This window comes from Bubalus bubalis, chromosome 9, assembly GCF_019923935.1.
Source record: "Bubalus bubalis isolate 160015118507 breed Murrah chromosome 9, NDDB_SH_1, whole genome shotgun sequence".
Taxonomy (NCBI): Eukaryota; Metazoa; Chordata; class Mammalia; order Artiodactyla; family Bovidae; genus Bubalus; species Bubalus bubalis.
The window spans coordinates 108,497,319-108,513,526 of NC_059165.1; the positions used below are offsets into that span (position 1 = coordinate 108,497,319).

General features: G+C 40.7%; 1 protein-coding gene across 4 annotated transcripts in view; it reads left to right on the top strand.

Moving 5' to 3' along the window:
- Positions 1-16,208, top strand: part of RUFY1 (RUN and FYVE domain containing 1) — a 67,135-nt gene that overhangs the window by 23,697 nt on the left and 27,230 nt on the right. For all 4 annotated transcript variants that reach the window (XM_025293942.3, XM_006058861.4, XM_006058863.4 and 1 more), the window contains exons 6-9: positions 2,997-3,058; positions 6,505-6,570; positions 12,313-12,382; positions 15,980-16,081. In XM_025293942.3, the coding sequence (XP_025149727.1) occupies positions 2,997-3,058; positions 6,505-6,570; positions 12,313-12,382; positions 15,980-16,081 (300 nt within the window). The remainder of the gene's footprint in view (positions 1-2,996; positions 3,059-6,504; positions 6,571-12,312; positions 12,383-15,979; positions 16,082-16,208) is intronic.

Genomic DNA, 16,208 nt, shown 5'->3' on the forward strand with positions numbered 1-16,208 from the left:
TTCTTTGTGACATAGTATGAAGTAGAAATCCAGATTTCTTACATAAGTACAGCAGTGAACCAGTGTTTCCAGTATCATGTATCAAATATTATTATTTTGCCTACTAATTTGAAATTCCACCTTTATCATGTGTTGAAATATCCATTACACCCAGAGGCTTATTTGTAGACTCTCTGTTTAGTCTCTGGATCTTTTTATTTCTATGCTAGTAACGTAGTCTTTTAACTACCAAAGCCACATAGTGTGTTTTATGCTCTGGCAGTTCACCTCCTACCTACTTTGCTGTGCCACATTTTCAGATTCACTTGAGGCTGTCCCATTTTCCATTCTGCCCGATGACCTTGAACATCATTTATTTTGTCAGATTCCAAAATAAAAATTTGTCTGGGATTTTTATTAAATAATAGATGTGATTGAGCCCCTGGCTTATTCTTATCATCAACATAATGCCTCCTGCATGTCACTAGGAAGCATGAGTATTTGCTGCTGCTGTCTGAGAGATCCTCTTTCTCATGTTTAGAAAGTGCTGTTCTCTTCTAACTTTGCATTTTTATTTAAAAATGAATATTGATGTGTATCAGCCACAGGTGTACATGTGTGCCCCCGTCCCAAACCCTATGACAAACACCACCTCAATATTGTAAAGGAATTAGCCTCCAATTAAAATAAAGAAATTACTTTTTAAAAAATGAATATTGAATGCTATCTAACACTTTCTGGCATCTATTGAGATGTCATATCCATTTTTAGCCCATGATTATAATTGAATTAATTCTTGGGCTTCCTATTGTGATATTATTCCTGCATTCTTAAAATAAATCTTACTTGGTCATCGTACATTTACTTTTAGTGTACTCCTAGACTTAATGTCTGTGGTTTATTTGGGATTTTTGTGTTTCTACTTACAAGAGACACTTGTCTGAATCTTCCCTTTCTATACTGTCTTTGTAACTTTTCAGTGTCAGGATTGTATAACCTCATAAAATAAGCTGGATGATATTCTTTTTGTTCTTATTTTCTACAAAAGTTTGTTATAGCAAGAATTATTTTTCTTTAAATGTTTGTTAAAACTTGCTGGTATAACCGTTTCAGCTCTTTATGATCTGCATACTCTGACCACTTTTATTTTTTGCATAGCTTTGGTCAGTTCATTGGTTTCCTAAGCAGCAGCAGCAGCAGCAAGCCTTATAAAAACCTTTAGTCATTTATATTTTTCCAGAAACCATTTATTTCATTCAGATCTCCTCTGTTAGTTGCATGAGAATATTTTCTTGCAGCTTTTTAAAATCTCACATTTCCAAATTGTAATATTGTACACATGACAGAGTTTGTCTACTGTGTTGAGCTCGAAACCCAGATCTTGCTCTTTATTCATCACTCCTGCTTTGGGAGGAGGACTTTATCTGTCTTCTAGTTCATTAATTTCTACTTTGGGTATTAATTCTTTCTCATTCTTTCTATTGTTTCCTTTTTTCAAGGCAAATGTATATTTTTTTTTACTCTTTTTCTATTATAGAAGAAGTACATGCTTGTTGAAAAAAATTAAGCAATTACAAAAGCATGTAAAGTGAAAAGTGAAATTCAAGCTTCCCTTTTCTCCTCCCGCTTCAGTCCCACTTTTGTCCCTACAGGTAATGTAAAAACTTGAGGGACTACTTTTTCTATGCGTTTATGTGTACATAGGTTTGTGTTTCTGACTAAATCTTTTCTGGCTTTCTATTGCAGTGTAACAAATTAACAGTCACATTAAAAATACCAGTCACTCATAGTTGGTGGTAGGCTGATTTCAGCAAGTTGATTCTGAGGCACACCTGTGATGATAGGCAGTTGGTGGCTAGGACTGGAGTGGCTGAAGGCATGGGCTGTCACTGCCCTCTGAGTTGAGAAGGTCAGTGAGCGGGCGCTGGAGCAGCAGGGTTCCTGGGCATCTCTGTCTGCACCTGACCTCTCCACATGGCCTCCAGCGTGGCGCCTCAAGGTAGCCAGACTATTCCCGTAGAAGCTCAGAACCTCAAGGCATGTGCCCAAGGGAAAGAGCCAGGACGAAGTGTGTACTGCCCTTGTTAACCTAGCTGAAAAGTCACAGCCTCCTTCCTGCTGCCTTCTGCTCATTTGGACAGGTAGGAAGGCCACCCAGGTTCAAGGGTTGGGAATGGAGATTGGTGGGAGGCGCAACAGAGAAGTTGCAAAAGACGTCACATGCAGCTTTGGCTTTTAACATGAGTGGGGTTGCTATACTATATATATATAAGTGGGGTTAATGCTGTACATAGTATTCTTTGACTTAAAGTTTTATCCTGGAGCTTTCTTCATTTCATTACATTTTCATTCCCTGTGTTCTTTGTTATGGTTGCAGAGGGTTCTGCAGTATGGCTATAATGTGATTGATTTAAATATTTCTGTATTGATGGACCCAATTATCCTGTATTTCAAAAGAATGGCTTCACTTTGTGGCAGGCTACAGCTCTCATTCACTCTCTCTCAAGTGCTTTATTTCTGGACAAAGCGCCTAACTTTGAGATGTTGAGGGATCTTAGACCTCCCTAGTTCCCTATAGCAAAGAATTTTCCCTGAAACACTGACTGAACCTTTTCATCCCAACTTGGGGAAAGAAGGAGTCAGAGTTATCAGTAGAGGTCACCACTTTAAAGATCCAGGTCTCTCTCTTTTTTTTTTTATTACTTTGTACCCAAAGAACTTTGTTGATCTTTGTCAACAATTTGTTGAATAAAGACAGAAAAACTAATCATTACTAACTGGTAAAACTTCAGAATATTCCCTCGAATTCTGATTTTTAGTAAGTTTTTCTTCTAGAAGATGATGGGGTTATTTTTCTTTCGGTTTGTTTGCTTGATTGCTACTTTAAGCTCATCCATCTAACTGACTGTTTAGGAAGGAGATAGGCATATAAACACCATGAATTTTAAAGATAGTAAGGTTTGTGGAAAGTGGGGAAATTATCTTTCATTTAAACTGGTGCATTTTCTTTCAATCAGGTTGGAGTGATCGATTTTTCTCTCTACATTAAAGATGTGCAGGATCTAGATGGCGGCAAAGAGTAAGTTCTGCATTGTATGCTGCTCTTATGATTTTAATGAAATTCTAGCAAAGAATGCGACTTTTTAAAAAACTGAAGTGTAATTGACATATAACATTATATTATTTTCACATGTACAACATAATGATCTGATATTTATATATATTGTAAAGTGATCACCACAGTACATCTAGTGTACATCCATGACCTTAACATACTTAGTTACAAAAGAACTTTTTTCTTGTGACAAGAGCTTTTAGGATCTACTGTCTTAGCAACTTTCAAATATGCAGTTTTACTATTAACTATAGTCATTAGCTATACTTAATTATATATATAAAATGCTATTAACTATAGTCATCATGCTGCACGTTGCATCACTAAGCCTCCTTTACTTTATAACTGGAGTTTGTGTCTTATGACCCCCTTCACCTTCTCCCCAACCTCTGGCAAGCACCACCAGTCCCCGTATCTGTGAGCTTGGTTCTGTCTTTGTTTGTTTTAGATTCCACATATAAGTAAGAGCATAAGGTATTTGTCTTTCATTGTTTTACTTATCTCACTTAGCATAATGCCCTCAAATCCACTCATGTTGTCAGAAATGGTAGGATTTTTTTTTTATGGATGAATAATATTTTGTTATATAAATATACTACATTTTCTTCATTCATCTATTGATGGACAGTTAGGTTGTTGCTATAAAGGAGTGAAGTGAAAGTCGCTCAGTTGTGTCCGACTCCTTGCAATCCCAAGGAAAATACAGTCCGTGGAATTCTCCAGGCAAGAATACTGGAGTGGGTAGCCTATCCCTTCTCCAGGGAATCAAACCAGGGTCTTCTGCACTGCAGACAGATTCTTTACCAACTGAGCTATCAGGAAGGTTGTTGCTATATCTTGGCTATTATAAGTAATGCTGCTGTGAATATGGGGGTGCATATATGTACTCATGTTAGTTTTCCCTTTATTTGGGTAAATACTCAGAAGTGGAATTGCTGAATCATTTAGCAGTTCTATTTATTTTTTGAGAAACTGCCATACTGTTTTCCATAGTGGCTGCACTCATTTACATTCCCGCCAGCACTCCACAAGGGTTCCCTTTTCTCTGTTTCCTGGCCAACACTTATTATTTCTTGTCTTTTCAGTAATAACCATTCTAAGAGGTATGAGGTGTTACCATCTTGCAGTTTTGTTTTGCATTTCCTGATGATTAGTGTTGTTGAGCATCTTTTCCTGTAACTGCTGAAAAAGAATGCTACTTTTGTTTTTGCACTATTTGAAATTTTCATTTTTATTTAGCTGTTTTTAATTACAATGGTAATATGTTACTGTTCCCGTTGTTTAAAGAATTAGGCTCTGAGGAAGAATAGAGAGTACAAGGGCGATTTCCCCATCCACAGTATCCCCCGGTCTCCATCACAGTCCCACTCCCGCCTCCTTCTTCAGAGAAAGCCACTCATGCATGACTCCTTCCAAGTCCTTTTTTTTAATGCCTTTCAGATGTATATTGTTGGTAGTGTAATTTGCTTTATGGATTGTTTGGATGTAAATGGAAAAGCACTGTTACATATTCAGGTTGCCTCTAGACTTACTCTGAGCTCAGTGCGTCTTGGCTGTCTTTTCATGCCGCGTGTAGCTCCAGCTCACCCTTGTTAACAAGAGCATTTAAAGAAGTCACCCTGAAAAAAGAGACAGAAAAGAAAAAAAAGCAAACAATGTGTATAACATGCTAAAGCTTATGTTGTAAGAAAGAAGACATAACACGTGTATTTATATGTTGTACTTCCATATACATGGGTCACTTCTAGAGAGGCACATGGACTGAACACAGGTGCGGGAGGGAGTTTCACTGTAAACCCTTGGGCTGTGTTTGAATATTCTACCAGAAACATCCATGACTTGTCCTTCACACTTCTTCGTATTGAGGACTCTTCTGGTCTCAGTGTCCTGGCAGTGCACCTTACCAAGGAAGGCGTGCTTTATGCACCCAGAGTACTAAGGTTTGCTCACTTGGAATTAAAAATATATTCTTAATGTCGAAAAGAGCTGGAAATGAGCTGATTGTCCACCTTTAAGGGAGTGCAGTCAGCCTTTCATACCTGCAGATGTTGAAGCCACAGATGTAGAGGGTCAGCAGTGTGTATGAGAGACTTGAGCAGTTGCAGATTTTGGTATCCACAGAGGTTTTGGAACCCGTCCCCTGTGGACACTTAGGGACATCTGTAATTGAATGAATTGTGGAACATCCAAAATGTTCCACACTGTGGTATATTCTACAGACATGAGAAAAAGCAAATTTTACCTAGTGTACAGTAGGTTTAGAGGGGTTTCCACAGGTATTATTGAGTGAGAAAAGAATAATACTGAGAAGTATATATATTCCATTTTTTTAAACCCTCCAAATCTCTTTTATATTTTAATTGCATATACTATATATAAAAATATAGATATTATGATTATATGCACAGAGGCTACTCAACAAGCTGTCAGTATGTGTCACCTGGGAAAGCTATGTGAGGGCAGAAAGGTTAAAAAAAATAATAATAAACTATACTGACCAATAAATCCAGCACCTGTGGCATGAGTGTGGGTTGAATAATCTCATTTATGTACATATGTATGTAAAGAAATTGATGGGGGGGGGCTAACTTTAAAATGTTAAAGTCTTTTTTATATATATAAATACATATGAAGTTTTTTGTTGTTTTGTTTGTCACACTGCGTGGATTTGGGGATCTTAGTTCCCTAACCAGGAATTGAACCCACCCCCTTGGCACTGAAAGCACAGAGCCCTCACCACGGAATTCCCAATGTCTTTTTTTTCCCAAACCCAGACTAATCAGCTTTGTGTTGTGAAGACTTTTATGATCTTCTTTTATGAGCCAGCTTCTTTTCCTTCAGTATACCAAGGGCTGCCTCATCTCCTGCCTCGGGAGCCGTTTGCGTATGGATTTTGGTGTTTCCACCTCGCATCCTGGTGGCATTCTCAAATGCTAGGGATGAGGTGGAGGAGCATCTGGAGGGAGGATCCTTTCCAGGCAGCGTTGCAGTGTGTTCCATGTGCTCCCAGCCAGTCGTGCTGGTTCACTCAGGACCATGTAGACGTTGCTACACTCTGACTGTCTCTTGGTTTCCTGATGGCACTAATGACATTGGTACTCCTACAAGGTAATTGGAAGGTTGGCGGACAATTACAGAGTATTAACCCTGAGTAAAAGGAATTCCTTGGGACTTCCCTGGTGTCCCAGTGGTAAAAAATAATCCATCTTATAATGCAGGGGACACAGGTTCAATCCTTGGTCAGGGAACTAAGATCCTACATGTCAGGAAGCAGCTAAGCCCATGCACCACAACTGGAGAGTCCATATGCCGTATCAAAAAGACCAAACGCAGCCAAATAAGTAAATGCATTTTTTAAAAATATTCATTGCAAAAAAATAATTTCTCTATTTTTATGCCCTTTTTTAAAGGCATGAAAGAATCACAGACGTCCTTGATCAAAAAAATTATGTGGAAGAACTTAACCGGCACTTAAGGTGGGACTCCCTTCTTTTTCCAGTGTTCGTTCTCAGTGCCCAATAATTGCCTCATGGGACTTTTTTGAGTTTCCATATATTTATAACTAACTTTTTTCCTAATCAGGAAGAAAAATTGTCATTCAGTGCTCATGTGTACAGGTTATAGAAGTATGATTTCTTGATAAAGAGCTTTGGGGAATCCTCTGGTCCCTTGTTCTGTGTAGTTATGCAACTTAGAGAGTAACGAATGAAACCTGACTCTCCACCCCTCAGCCTACAGCAACTTAGTTGGAGATCACTGCCTAGAAACCACTACTGCCGCTGGGAATCAGCACACATCCCTCCCGTGTGCTGAGCAGGAAAAGGAGTTGAAAACCACTGGGTTAGACCTTTGAAAGCAATTCAGTAGAGATTTAATAGCAAGTGTTTTGTTTTTTGGGTTTTTTTTTTTGGAAAGCAGGTATCTTTATCTTGAGTTTTCTTTTTAATTGGAAAGCTGCTCTTGTGTGTCGTGAAACACTGGTTTTTGCAGGTGTTGATGGGGAGTGGATGGAGATTCTCAGCCTAACGTTTTTGGGAAATACAGTTCTCTCCCTGAACCCTTTAGAAAATTTACTGTGCACATTAGCAGTGCTCTATGGGAGCAGCCTCTGTGACCCCCAAAGCCAATGAAACAGGCAAAGGATCTGGCATGTTCTTTAGAACATACATAAGGAAGCACATTTCTGAGCTCTCTGAGGTATGATGCTGACTATTGTTTTGAGAGAGAGATTCTTAACTCATTCCTAGTTTATTGAGAACTTAAGAAATAGATGTTGAATTTTATAAAATGCCTTTTAGCATTCATTAAGTTAATCTTGACTTTCATCCCTTAATCTATTGACATGATACAATTTTACTAATGTATTTTTTCCACAGGGATAAACTACTTGATCATAGCTTTAATGATTTAATCATTCTCTTAAGGCATAATCTAATGTAATTGTTCCATAGTTTTCCTTCTGGCATGTTCTCAGTGCAGCCTCACAAAATGAATCAGAAAGCTTTGCCTTATTTCTGTGCCTAGGAACACCTTCTAGTTCATGAGCTCCTTGAAAATTTGAAGCGCCTGTAGAGAGGCAACACTTTGCCAGCTTTTCAGTCTTTGCTTGGTGGTTAGTTCATCTAGCTTTTCTCCTCTTGTTCAGTTCAGTTCAGTCGCTCAGTCGTGTCTGACTCTTTGCGACCCCATGAACCGCAGCACGCCAACTCCCAGAGTCCACCCAAACCCATGTCCATTAAGTCGATGATGCTATCCAACCATCTCATCCTCTGTTGTCCCCTTCTCCTCCTGCCCTCAATCTTTCCCAGCATCAGGGTCTTTTCAAATGAGTCAGCTCTTCGCGTGAGGTGGCCAAAGTTTTGGAGTTTGAGCTTCAATATCAGTCCTACCAATGAACACCCAAGACTGATCTCCTTTAGAATGGACTGGTTGGATCTCCTTGCAGTCCAAGGGCCTCTCAAGAGTCTTCTCCAACACCACAGTTCAAAAGCATCAATTCTTCGGTGCTCAGTTCTTTATAGTCCAACTCTCACATCCATACATGACCACTGGAAAAGTCATAGCCTTGACTAGACAGACCTTTGCTGGCAAAGTAATGTCTCTGTCTTTGAATATGCTATCTAGGTTGGTCATAACTTTCCTTCCAAGGAGTAAGCGTCTTTTAATTTCATGGCTGCAGTCACCATCTGCAGTGATTTTGGAGCCCAGAAAAATAAAGTTAGCCACTGTTTGCACTGTTTCCCCATCTATTTGCCATGAAGTGATGGGACCAGATTCCATGATCTCAGTTTTATGCATGTTGAGCTTTAAGCCAACTTTTTCACTCTCCTCTTTCACTTTCATTAAGAGGCTCTTTAGTTTTTCTCCATTTTCTGCCATGAGGGTGGTATCATCTGCATTTCTGATTGATATTTCTCCCTGCAATCTTGATTCCAGCTTGTGCTTCATCCAGCCCAGCATTTATCATGATATACTCTGCATATAAGTTAAATAAGCAGGATGGCAATATACAGCCTTAACGTACTCCTTTTCCTATTTGGAACCAGTCTGTTGTTCCATGTCCAGTTCTAACTGTTGCTTCCTGACCTGCATACAGGTTTCTCAAGAGGCAGATCAGGTGGTCTGGGATTCCCATCTCTTTCAGAAGTTTCCACAGTTTATTGTGATCAACACAGTCAAAGGCTTTGGCATAGTCAATAAAGCAGAAATAGATGTTTTTCTGGAACTCTCTTGCTTTTTCGATGATCCATTGGATGTTGGCAGTTTGATCTCTGGTTCCCCTGCCTTTTCTAAAACCAGCTTGAACATCTGGAAGTTCACAGTTCACATATTGCTGAAGCCTGGCTTGGAGAATTTTGAGCATTACTTTACTAGCATGTGAGATGAGTGCAATTGTGCAGTCGTTTGAGCATTCTCTGGCATTGCCTTTCTTTGGGATTGGAATGAAAACGGACCTTTTCCAGTCCTGTGGCAACTGCTGAGTTTTCCAAATTTGCTGGCATATTGAGTGCAGCACTTTCACAGCATCATCTTCTAGGATTTTAAATAGCTCAACTGGAATTCCATCACATCCAGTAGCTTTGTTCTTAGTGATGCTTCCTAAGGCCCACATGACTTCACATTCCAGGATGTCTGGCTCTAGGTGAGTGATCACACCATTGTGATTATCTGGGTCAGGAAGATCTTTTTTGTACAGTTCTTCTGTGTATTCTTGCCACCTCTTCTTAATATTTTCTGATTCTGTTAGGTCCCTACCATTTCTGTCCTTTATCGAGCCCATCTTTGCATGAAATGTTCCCTTGGTATCTCTAACTTTCTGAAGAGATCTCTAGTCTTTCCCATTCTGTTGTTTTCCTCTATTTCTTTGCATTGATCACTGAAGAAGGCTTTCTTATCTCTCCTTGCTATTCTTTGGAACTCTGCATTTAAATGGGTATATCTTTCCTTTTCTCCTTTGCTTTTCGCTTCCCTTCTTTTCACAGCTATTTGTAAGGCCTCCCCAGACAGCCATTTTGCTTTTTTGCATTTCTTTTCCATGGGGATGGTCTTGATTCCTGTCGCCTGTACAATATCACGAACCTCCGTCCATAGTTCATCAGGCACTCTATCAGATCTAGTCCCTTAAATCTATTTCTCACTTCCACTGTATAGTCATAAGGGATTTGATTTAGGTCATACCTGAATGGTCTAGTGGTTTTCTCCACTTTCTTCAATTTAAGTCTGAATTTGGCAATAAGGAGTTCATGATCTGAGCCACAGTCAGCTCCAAGTCTTGTTTTTGCTGACTGTATAGAGCTTCTCCATCTTTGGCTGCAAAGAATAGAATCAGTCTGATTTCGGTGTCAACCATCTGGTGATGTCCATGTGTAGAGTCTTCTCTTGTGTTGTTGGAAGAGGGTGTTTGCTATGACCAGTGCATTCTCTTGGCAGAACTCTTATTAGCCTTTGCCCCACTTTATTCTGTACTCCAAGGCCAAATTTGCCTGTTACTCCAGGTGTTTCTTGACTTCCTACTTTTGCATTCCAGTCCCGTATAATGAAAAGGACATCTTTTTTGGGTGTTAGTTCTAGAAGGTCTTGTAGGTCATCATAGAACCATTCAACTTCAGCTTCTTCAGCGTTACTGGTTGGGACATATAGTTGGATTACCGTGATATTGAATGGTTTGCCTTGGAAACGAACAGAGATCATTCTGTCATTTTTGAGATTACATCCAAATACTGCATTTCAGACTCTTTTGTTGACTATGATGGCTGCTCCATTTCTTCTAAGGGATTCCTGCCCGCAGTAGTAGATATAATGGTCATCTGAGTTAAATTCACCCGTTCCAGTCCATTTTAGTTCGCTGATTCCCAGAATGTCGACGTTCACTCTTGCCATCTCCTGTTCGACCACTTCCAATTTGCCTTGATTCATGGACCTGACATTCCAGGTTCCTATGCAATATTGCTCTTTACAGCATCAGACCTTGCTTCTATCACCGGTCACATCCACAGCTGGGTATTGTTTTTGCTTTGGCTCCATCCCTTCATTCTTTCTGGAGTTATTTATTTCTCTGCTGATCTCCAGTAGCATATTGGGCACCTACCGACCTGGGGAGTTCCTCTTTGAGTATCCTATCATTTTGCCTTTTCATACTGTTCATGGGGTTCTCAAGGCAAGAATACTGAAGTGGTTTGCCATTCCCTTCTCCAGTGAGGATAGTCTCCTCTTGAGGATATATCTTTATTGGCAATTTATGTTTTCTAAGATTTGTTCTAAGATTTATGTTTGGAAATTTATGATTCCTAAGAAAAAAATAGCAATTTATTGATACTTTTTGAGTTTTATAGTTAGTACAGAATTGAAAATGCCATACTCTTTAAACTTGTAATTCCTTCTATATCTTTTGTTTTGTTGCCATTTTCATTTTGTGTCAATTTGTATTTTTATCTTTCTCCCACCCAATTCCTGAACCTTGGTTCACTAGCCTTGAAAGATTTGGCTCTTGGTACCCCCCCTCAATCGCAAAAAACATCAGTTTTTGGTAGTAGGATCTGTTGCCTAAAAGTGCAGATTCTAGAGCCAGACTTCCTGGGTTCATAGGGGTATGAACTTAGTGAGTTTTTCAATGTAAAGGTACAGTTTCCTCATCTGTAATACAGATTAACAATAAAATTTGCCTCACAGAATTGTGGGGAGGATTACATAAGTTGATGCGTTTAAAATGCTTAGACCAAAAGAGAGCCTGGTACATCGTCCAAAAAGAAAATTACTACTCTTATTGTCGTAGCTATTGTTGTTGTTTATGACGTCTACACTAGCTTTTTGTGTATTTTTCAGTATGAAAGTAGAGCATGTTACTTAAAGAGTATGTGAAAAATGGGACAAAGTATAAAAAAGATTTAAAAAATCAACTTGATCTTAGTACCCAAAAGTACCAATATCTTGTTATGAATATTACTTTAGATGTAATAGCCCGGGCATTTTGGCTCCCATCTATTGTGTTGGGAGAAACTCTTGTTTTCTTTCCAGTTGGCTAAAAAACAAATGGGTAGCATATTTGGGGAAGAAAACATTGAAAACTTTTCAATTAATATACATATTCAAAAGCAGAGACATTACTTTACCAACAAAGGTTTGTCTAGTCAAGGCTATGGTTTTTCCTGTGGTCATGTATGGATGTGAGAGTTGGACTGTGAAGAAGGCTGAGCGCCGAAGAATTGATGCTTTTGAACTGTGGTGTTGGAGAAGACTCTTGAGAGTCCCTTGGACTGCAAGGAGATCCAGCCAGTCCATTCTGAAGGAGATCAGCCCTGGGATTTCTTTGGAAGGACTGATGCTAAAGCTGAAACTCCAGTACTTTGGCCACCTCATGCGAAGAGTTGACTCATTGGAAAAGACTCTGATGCTGGGCGGGATTGGGGGCAGGAGGAGAAGGGGACAACAGAGGATGAGATGGCTGGATGGCATCACCGACTCGATGGACGTGAGTCTGGGTGAACTCCGGGAGTTGGTGATGGACAGGGAGGCCTGGCGTGCTGCAATTCATGGGGTCGCAAAGAGTCGGACACGACTGAGCGACTGATCTGATATTTAGAATCCTCATCTATGAGTTAATTGGAAACCCTTTGACTCCATTTCGTACAGGAAATCTGGAACTCTCTATTCTCATTGTTTACAAATTGGGAAGACAGCCTTCATAGGTTCACATTTACTTAATATTTTCTGTTTTACAGCTGCACAGTTGGGGATCTTCAAACCAAGATAGATGGCTTGGAGAAGACTAATTCAAAGCTTCAAGAAGAGGTTTGTAACTTCCTGAAATGCTTAAGCCAGAATGACCCCAGGCTAAGAGAAATGGTATGGTTGGCGTATCTGACCAGAGCTGCTCACTGGCAGGAATGGCAAGTGCTAACCTTGGGTGGAGCTGCAGACAGGACGGGCACTCTCAGAATTTCACATCCTCAGAATGTCTGTGTTCTGCGCTGGCCAGGGCTCCCGTGAGCCGGTGCAGCTGATCGCGAGCCAGCTCTCGGGGACTTCGGTTTCATCGCGCCACAGTGGCCCAGAGGAGACAAGTGCAGGTCCTCTTGTGAACGTGCTGTTCTCTTCCTCTTTTACCACCCGTCCTGTGATGTTTGTGTCTCCCTGCTGCCGGAAGGCGCAGGCTCTGCCACCGGGTGGAAGTACCCTTACCCGCCCCTTTGGTGTTTTGGCCTTGCTGGCGCATGGAGCCAGTCTCCCCACAGTGTGGTCTTTCTCTGCTTTCTCACTAGGAAGAGAGAGAATGAAAGGCCAGGAAGAAGGAGGGCTGAGGCTGAGGAAGAGGCTTGCTGCCCGCACCTGGCCATCCGCTTGGTGGACATAGCTCGTCTCCTGCTAGCAGGAGCGGGATGCGCGCCCACAGGTAGCGGTCCCTGGCTGCCCAGCCCCCCCAGCTCTCACTGGGAAGGAGGGGCTGCGAGAGCGGCCGGAGGACGGCCGCCCGTGGCGTGGGGCAGGTCACGGCCGGGAGGAGTCGCAGAGCACGCCTGTTAGTAAGGACTCCAGTGGAAGGCTCACTGCAGACTTCTATACTCTTCTCAGGGCCATGACCGGAACAGCTTTCAGGAGAGGAGCTCAGATTTGTGAGAGGAGGCAGAAGTTCAAAGATAAGCGTCACAGGAGAGACTTCATCGCATTTAGAACTGAAGCACTCAAATTCCTCTGGGGATGGAGTGGGCCTTTGGGCCTCTCTTTCCTCATCTCCAAATTGGGTGATAAGTCATACCTTACAATAGTGTTGTATAGATTAAATTAGGTTAATACCATATAAACATGCCTTGCCTGATACTTGGCATGTAGAGGCGCCCAAAGAGACCTTAGTTGCTTTTAGAACAAGCAGATTCACTCTTTATTCTCCCAGATGAGGTGGCATGCTTTGTTTTTTGTTGTTGTTGTTTTGGGGTTTTTTTAATCATTTTTATTGAAGTATAGTTGGTTTATAATGTTATGTTAGTTTCAGGTATACAGCGAAGTGAATTAGTTATATAAATACGTACATCCACGCTTTAGATTCTTTTCCCATATAGACCATTGCGTAGTATTGAGTAGAGTTCCCTGTGCTATACAGTAGGTCCTTATTAGTTAACTCTTTTATATAGCAGTGTGCATATGTTAGTCTCGGTCTTCCAGTTTATCCCTTTCCTCCCCCTTTTACCCCCGGGAACCATAAGTTTGTTTTCATCTGTAACTCTTTTTCCATTTTGTATATAAGTTCATTTGTACCCGTTTTTTAGTTTCTACATATAAACAATATCATGTGATGCTTGTCTTTCTCTATCTGACTTACTTCACTTGTATGACAGTCTCTAGGTCCATCCATGTTCCTGCAAATTGACATCATGTCATTCCTTTTTATTCCGTTGTGTACATGCACCACATCTTCTTTGTCCCCCCTCTGCTGATGCACATTTAGGCCGCCTCTGTGTCCGGGCTGTTGTCAATAGCGCTGCAGTGAACACTGTCTCCATGAATCTCGCGTTCTTGTTTCCTCTGCTGCATGCCCAGGCGTGGCATTGCTGGGTCACGGCAGCTCTAGGAGGAGTTTTTTAAGGAAGCTCCACACTGTTCTCCACAGTGGCTGCACCGGTTTACGTTCCCACCAACAGTGTGAGAGGGCTTCCTTTACCCACACCCTCTCTGGTATTTACGGTTTGTAGGTTTTGTATGGTGGCCATTCTGACCTGTAGTTTTGATTTGCGTTTCTCTAGTAATTAGTGATGTTAAGCACTCTTTTCATGTGCTTTTTGGCCATCTGCATGTCTTTGGAGAAATGTCTGTTTACATCTTCTACCAATTTGTTGATTGGATTTTTTTTTTTTTTAATACTGAGCTGCATGAGTTGTTCGTATATTTTGGAGATTAATCTCTTATAAGTTACTTTGCGGATATTTTCTCCCACTCTGAGGGGAGTTGGCACACTTTGAATGAAGGTCTAATTTAGCTTTTCAAACTGAACAACTGGGTTATTTTTTCTTCAGAAGCAAACACTTGTAATAGAAAATGTGCTTTAGAGAAAAGTACACCTCTCAGTCGGGGTGTGCTCTCTCTGTCCTCAGACAGTAGGACTGGAATTACCATATGGTTTTTGCCTGCTTCTTCCCTTGTAGCAACTAGCACCTCCTTTCAAGCCTTACAGTTTTTAACCTGGGCACAGAAGTTATGTTTAGAAACCTCAGTCCTGGCTTCTGAGTCTTGAGTGGACCTAGATGCATTGACCAAGAGAGGGCTCCAAGGCCTCCCGTTCGTGAATGATGCTAGGAGCATAGCCACACATTGGGACACACGTCTTGCTTCTTTCTCCTTACCCAGCCTCACCTTCTCTCTCGAGGCTGGTTCAGAGGCTGGATAAGGACAAGCTGGTTGGGGCATTCACTCCTTGTCTTTCCTGCTGGCCTCTCCTCAGCAGGTCCATGAAGGCACCTGCTCCTATATACTTTTCCCTAAACTATGTTAACTCATTCAAGGCAAGGAAGACGTTTTCCTCAGAGCACATCTTTAGTGGTTTGGTTGTGATTCTACTCCCACATTCTTTAATTATCTCTCTAGTGATAAGATATACTTTTGCTCATTGGCTAGAAAAACTAAAAAGAGTGGGGGGTGGGGGGTGGACAGGAAACCCATAATCCCTTGGCTAAATGACAGCTCTTTTTAACACTTGTTATATAGTGTCCCCATCTTGTCCTAAAAGTTTTGTTTGTTTGTTTGCTTTTGATTTTCTTCTTAAGCACTTTTAAGTTGTGGGGTTTTTGTTTTGTTTTGTTTTAGGCCATGCCATGTGGCATGTGGGGTCTTAGTTCCCCAGCGAGGGATCAAGGCCGTGTCCCCTTCATTGGGACCACCAAGTCTTACCCCCACCAGGGAAGTCCTTGTGGTGGTTGTTGTTTTTAAACTAGTCATGAGAATATACTCTATAACCTGCTTTATTTTATTATATCATAAATATGTTCTCAAGTCATTAAAAGTTTTTATAAATATTTTAATAACTACTTGTTTCTTTTTTTGCTCTCACTGTGATTTGTTAAACCATTTCTAGTATTGGATATTCAGGCTGTTTCTAATATTTTGTGTCCATAAATCTTTGCCCATGTGAAATAGATGGTATATTGTCATTTTTGTGAAAGAGTATCTGGGGAGGGCAGAGATCACTAGGGGCAAGGGTGGGAGAGAGATTTTACTGTCTATGTATTTTTATCTTTGGAATTTTGTGACTGTATTACCTAATTCAAAACAAGGATAAAATACAAAATTTCACATATGTGAAAATGCATTGTCAATTTCGAGGATGCTAAATGTTAGCTTCTGATTTGAGCACTAAGATTCATTTTGATGTTAAAAAATATAAAAATCTTTCTTAATAAGCTTTCAGCTGCAACAGACCGAATTTGTTCGCTCCAAGAAGAACAGCAACAACTAAGAGAACAAAATGAATTAATTCGTGAGAAAAGTGAAAAAAGCGTAGAGGTGAGAAATGGGCCTTGCAGGCACTCAGACATGTCCATCACACACCTCAAGCTTGAAACGTGCAAAGATGCTCTGTTTCAAAGATGCCTTGGTACCCTCATGTCACTCTCAGGCTACCTGAACCACT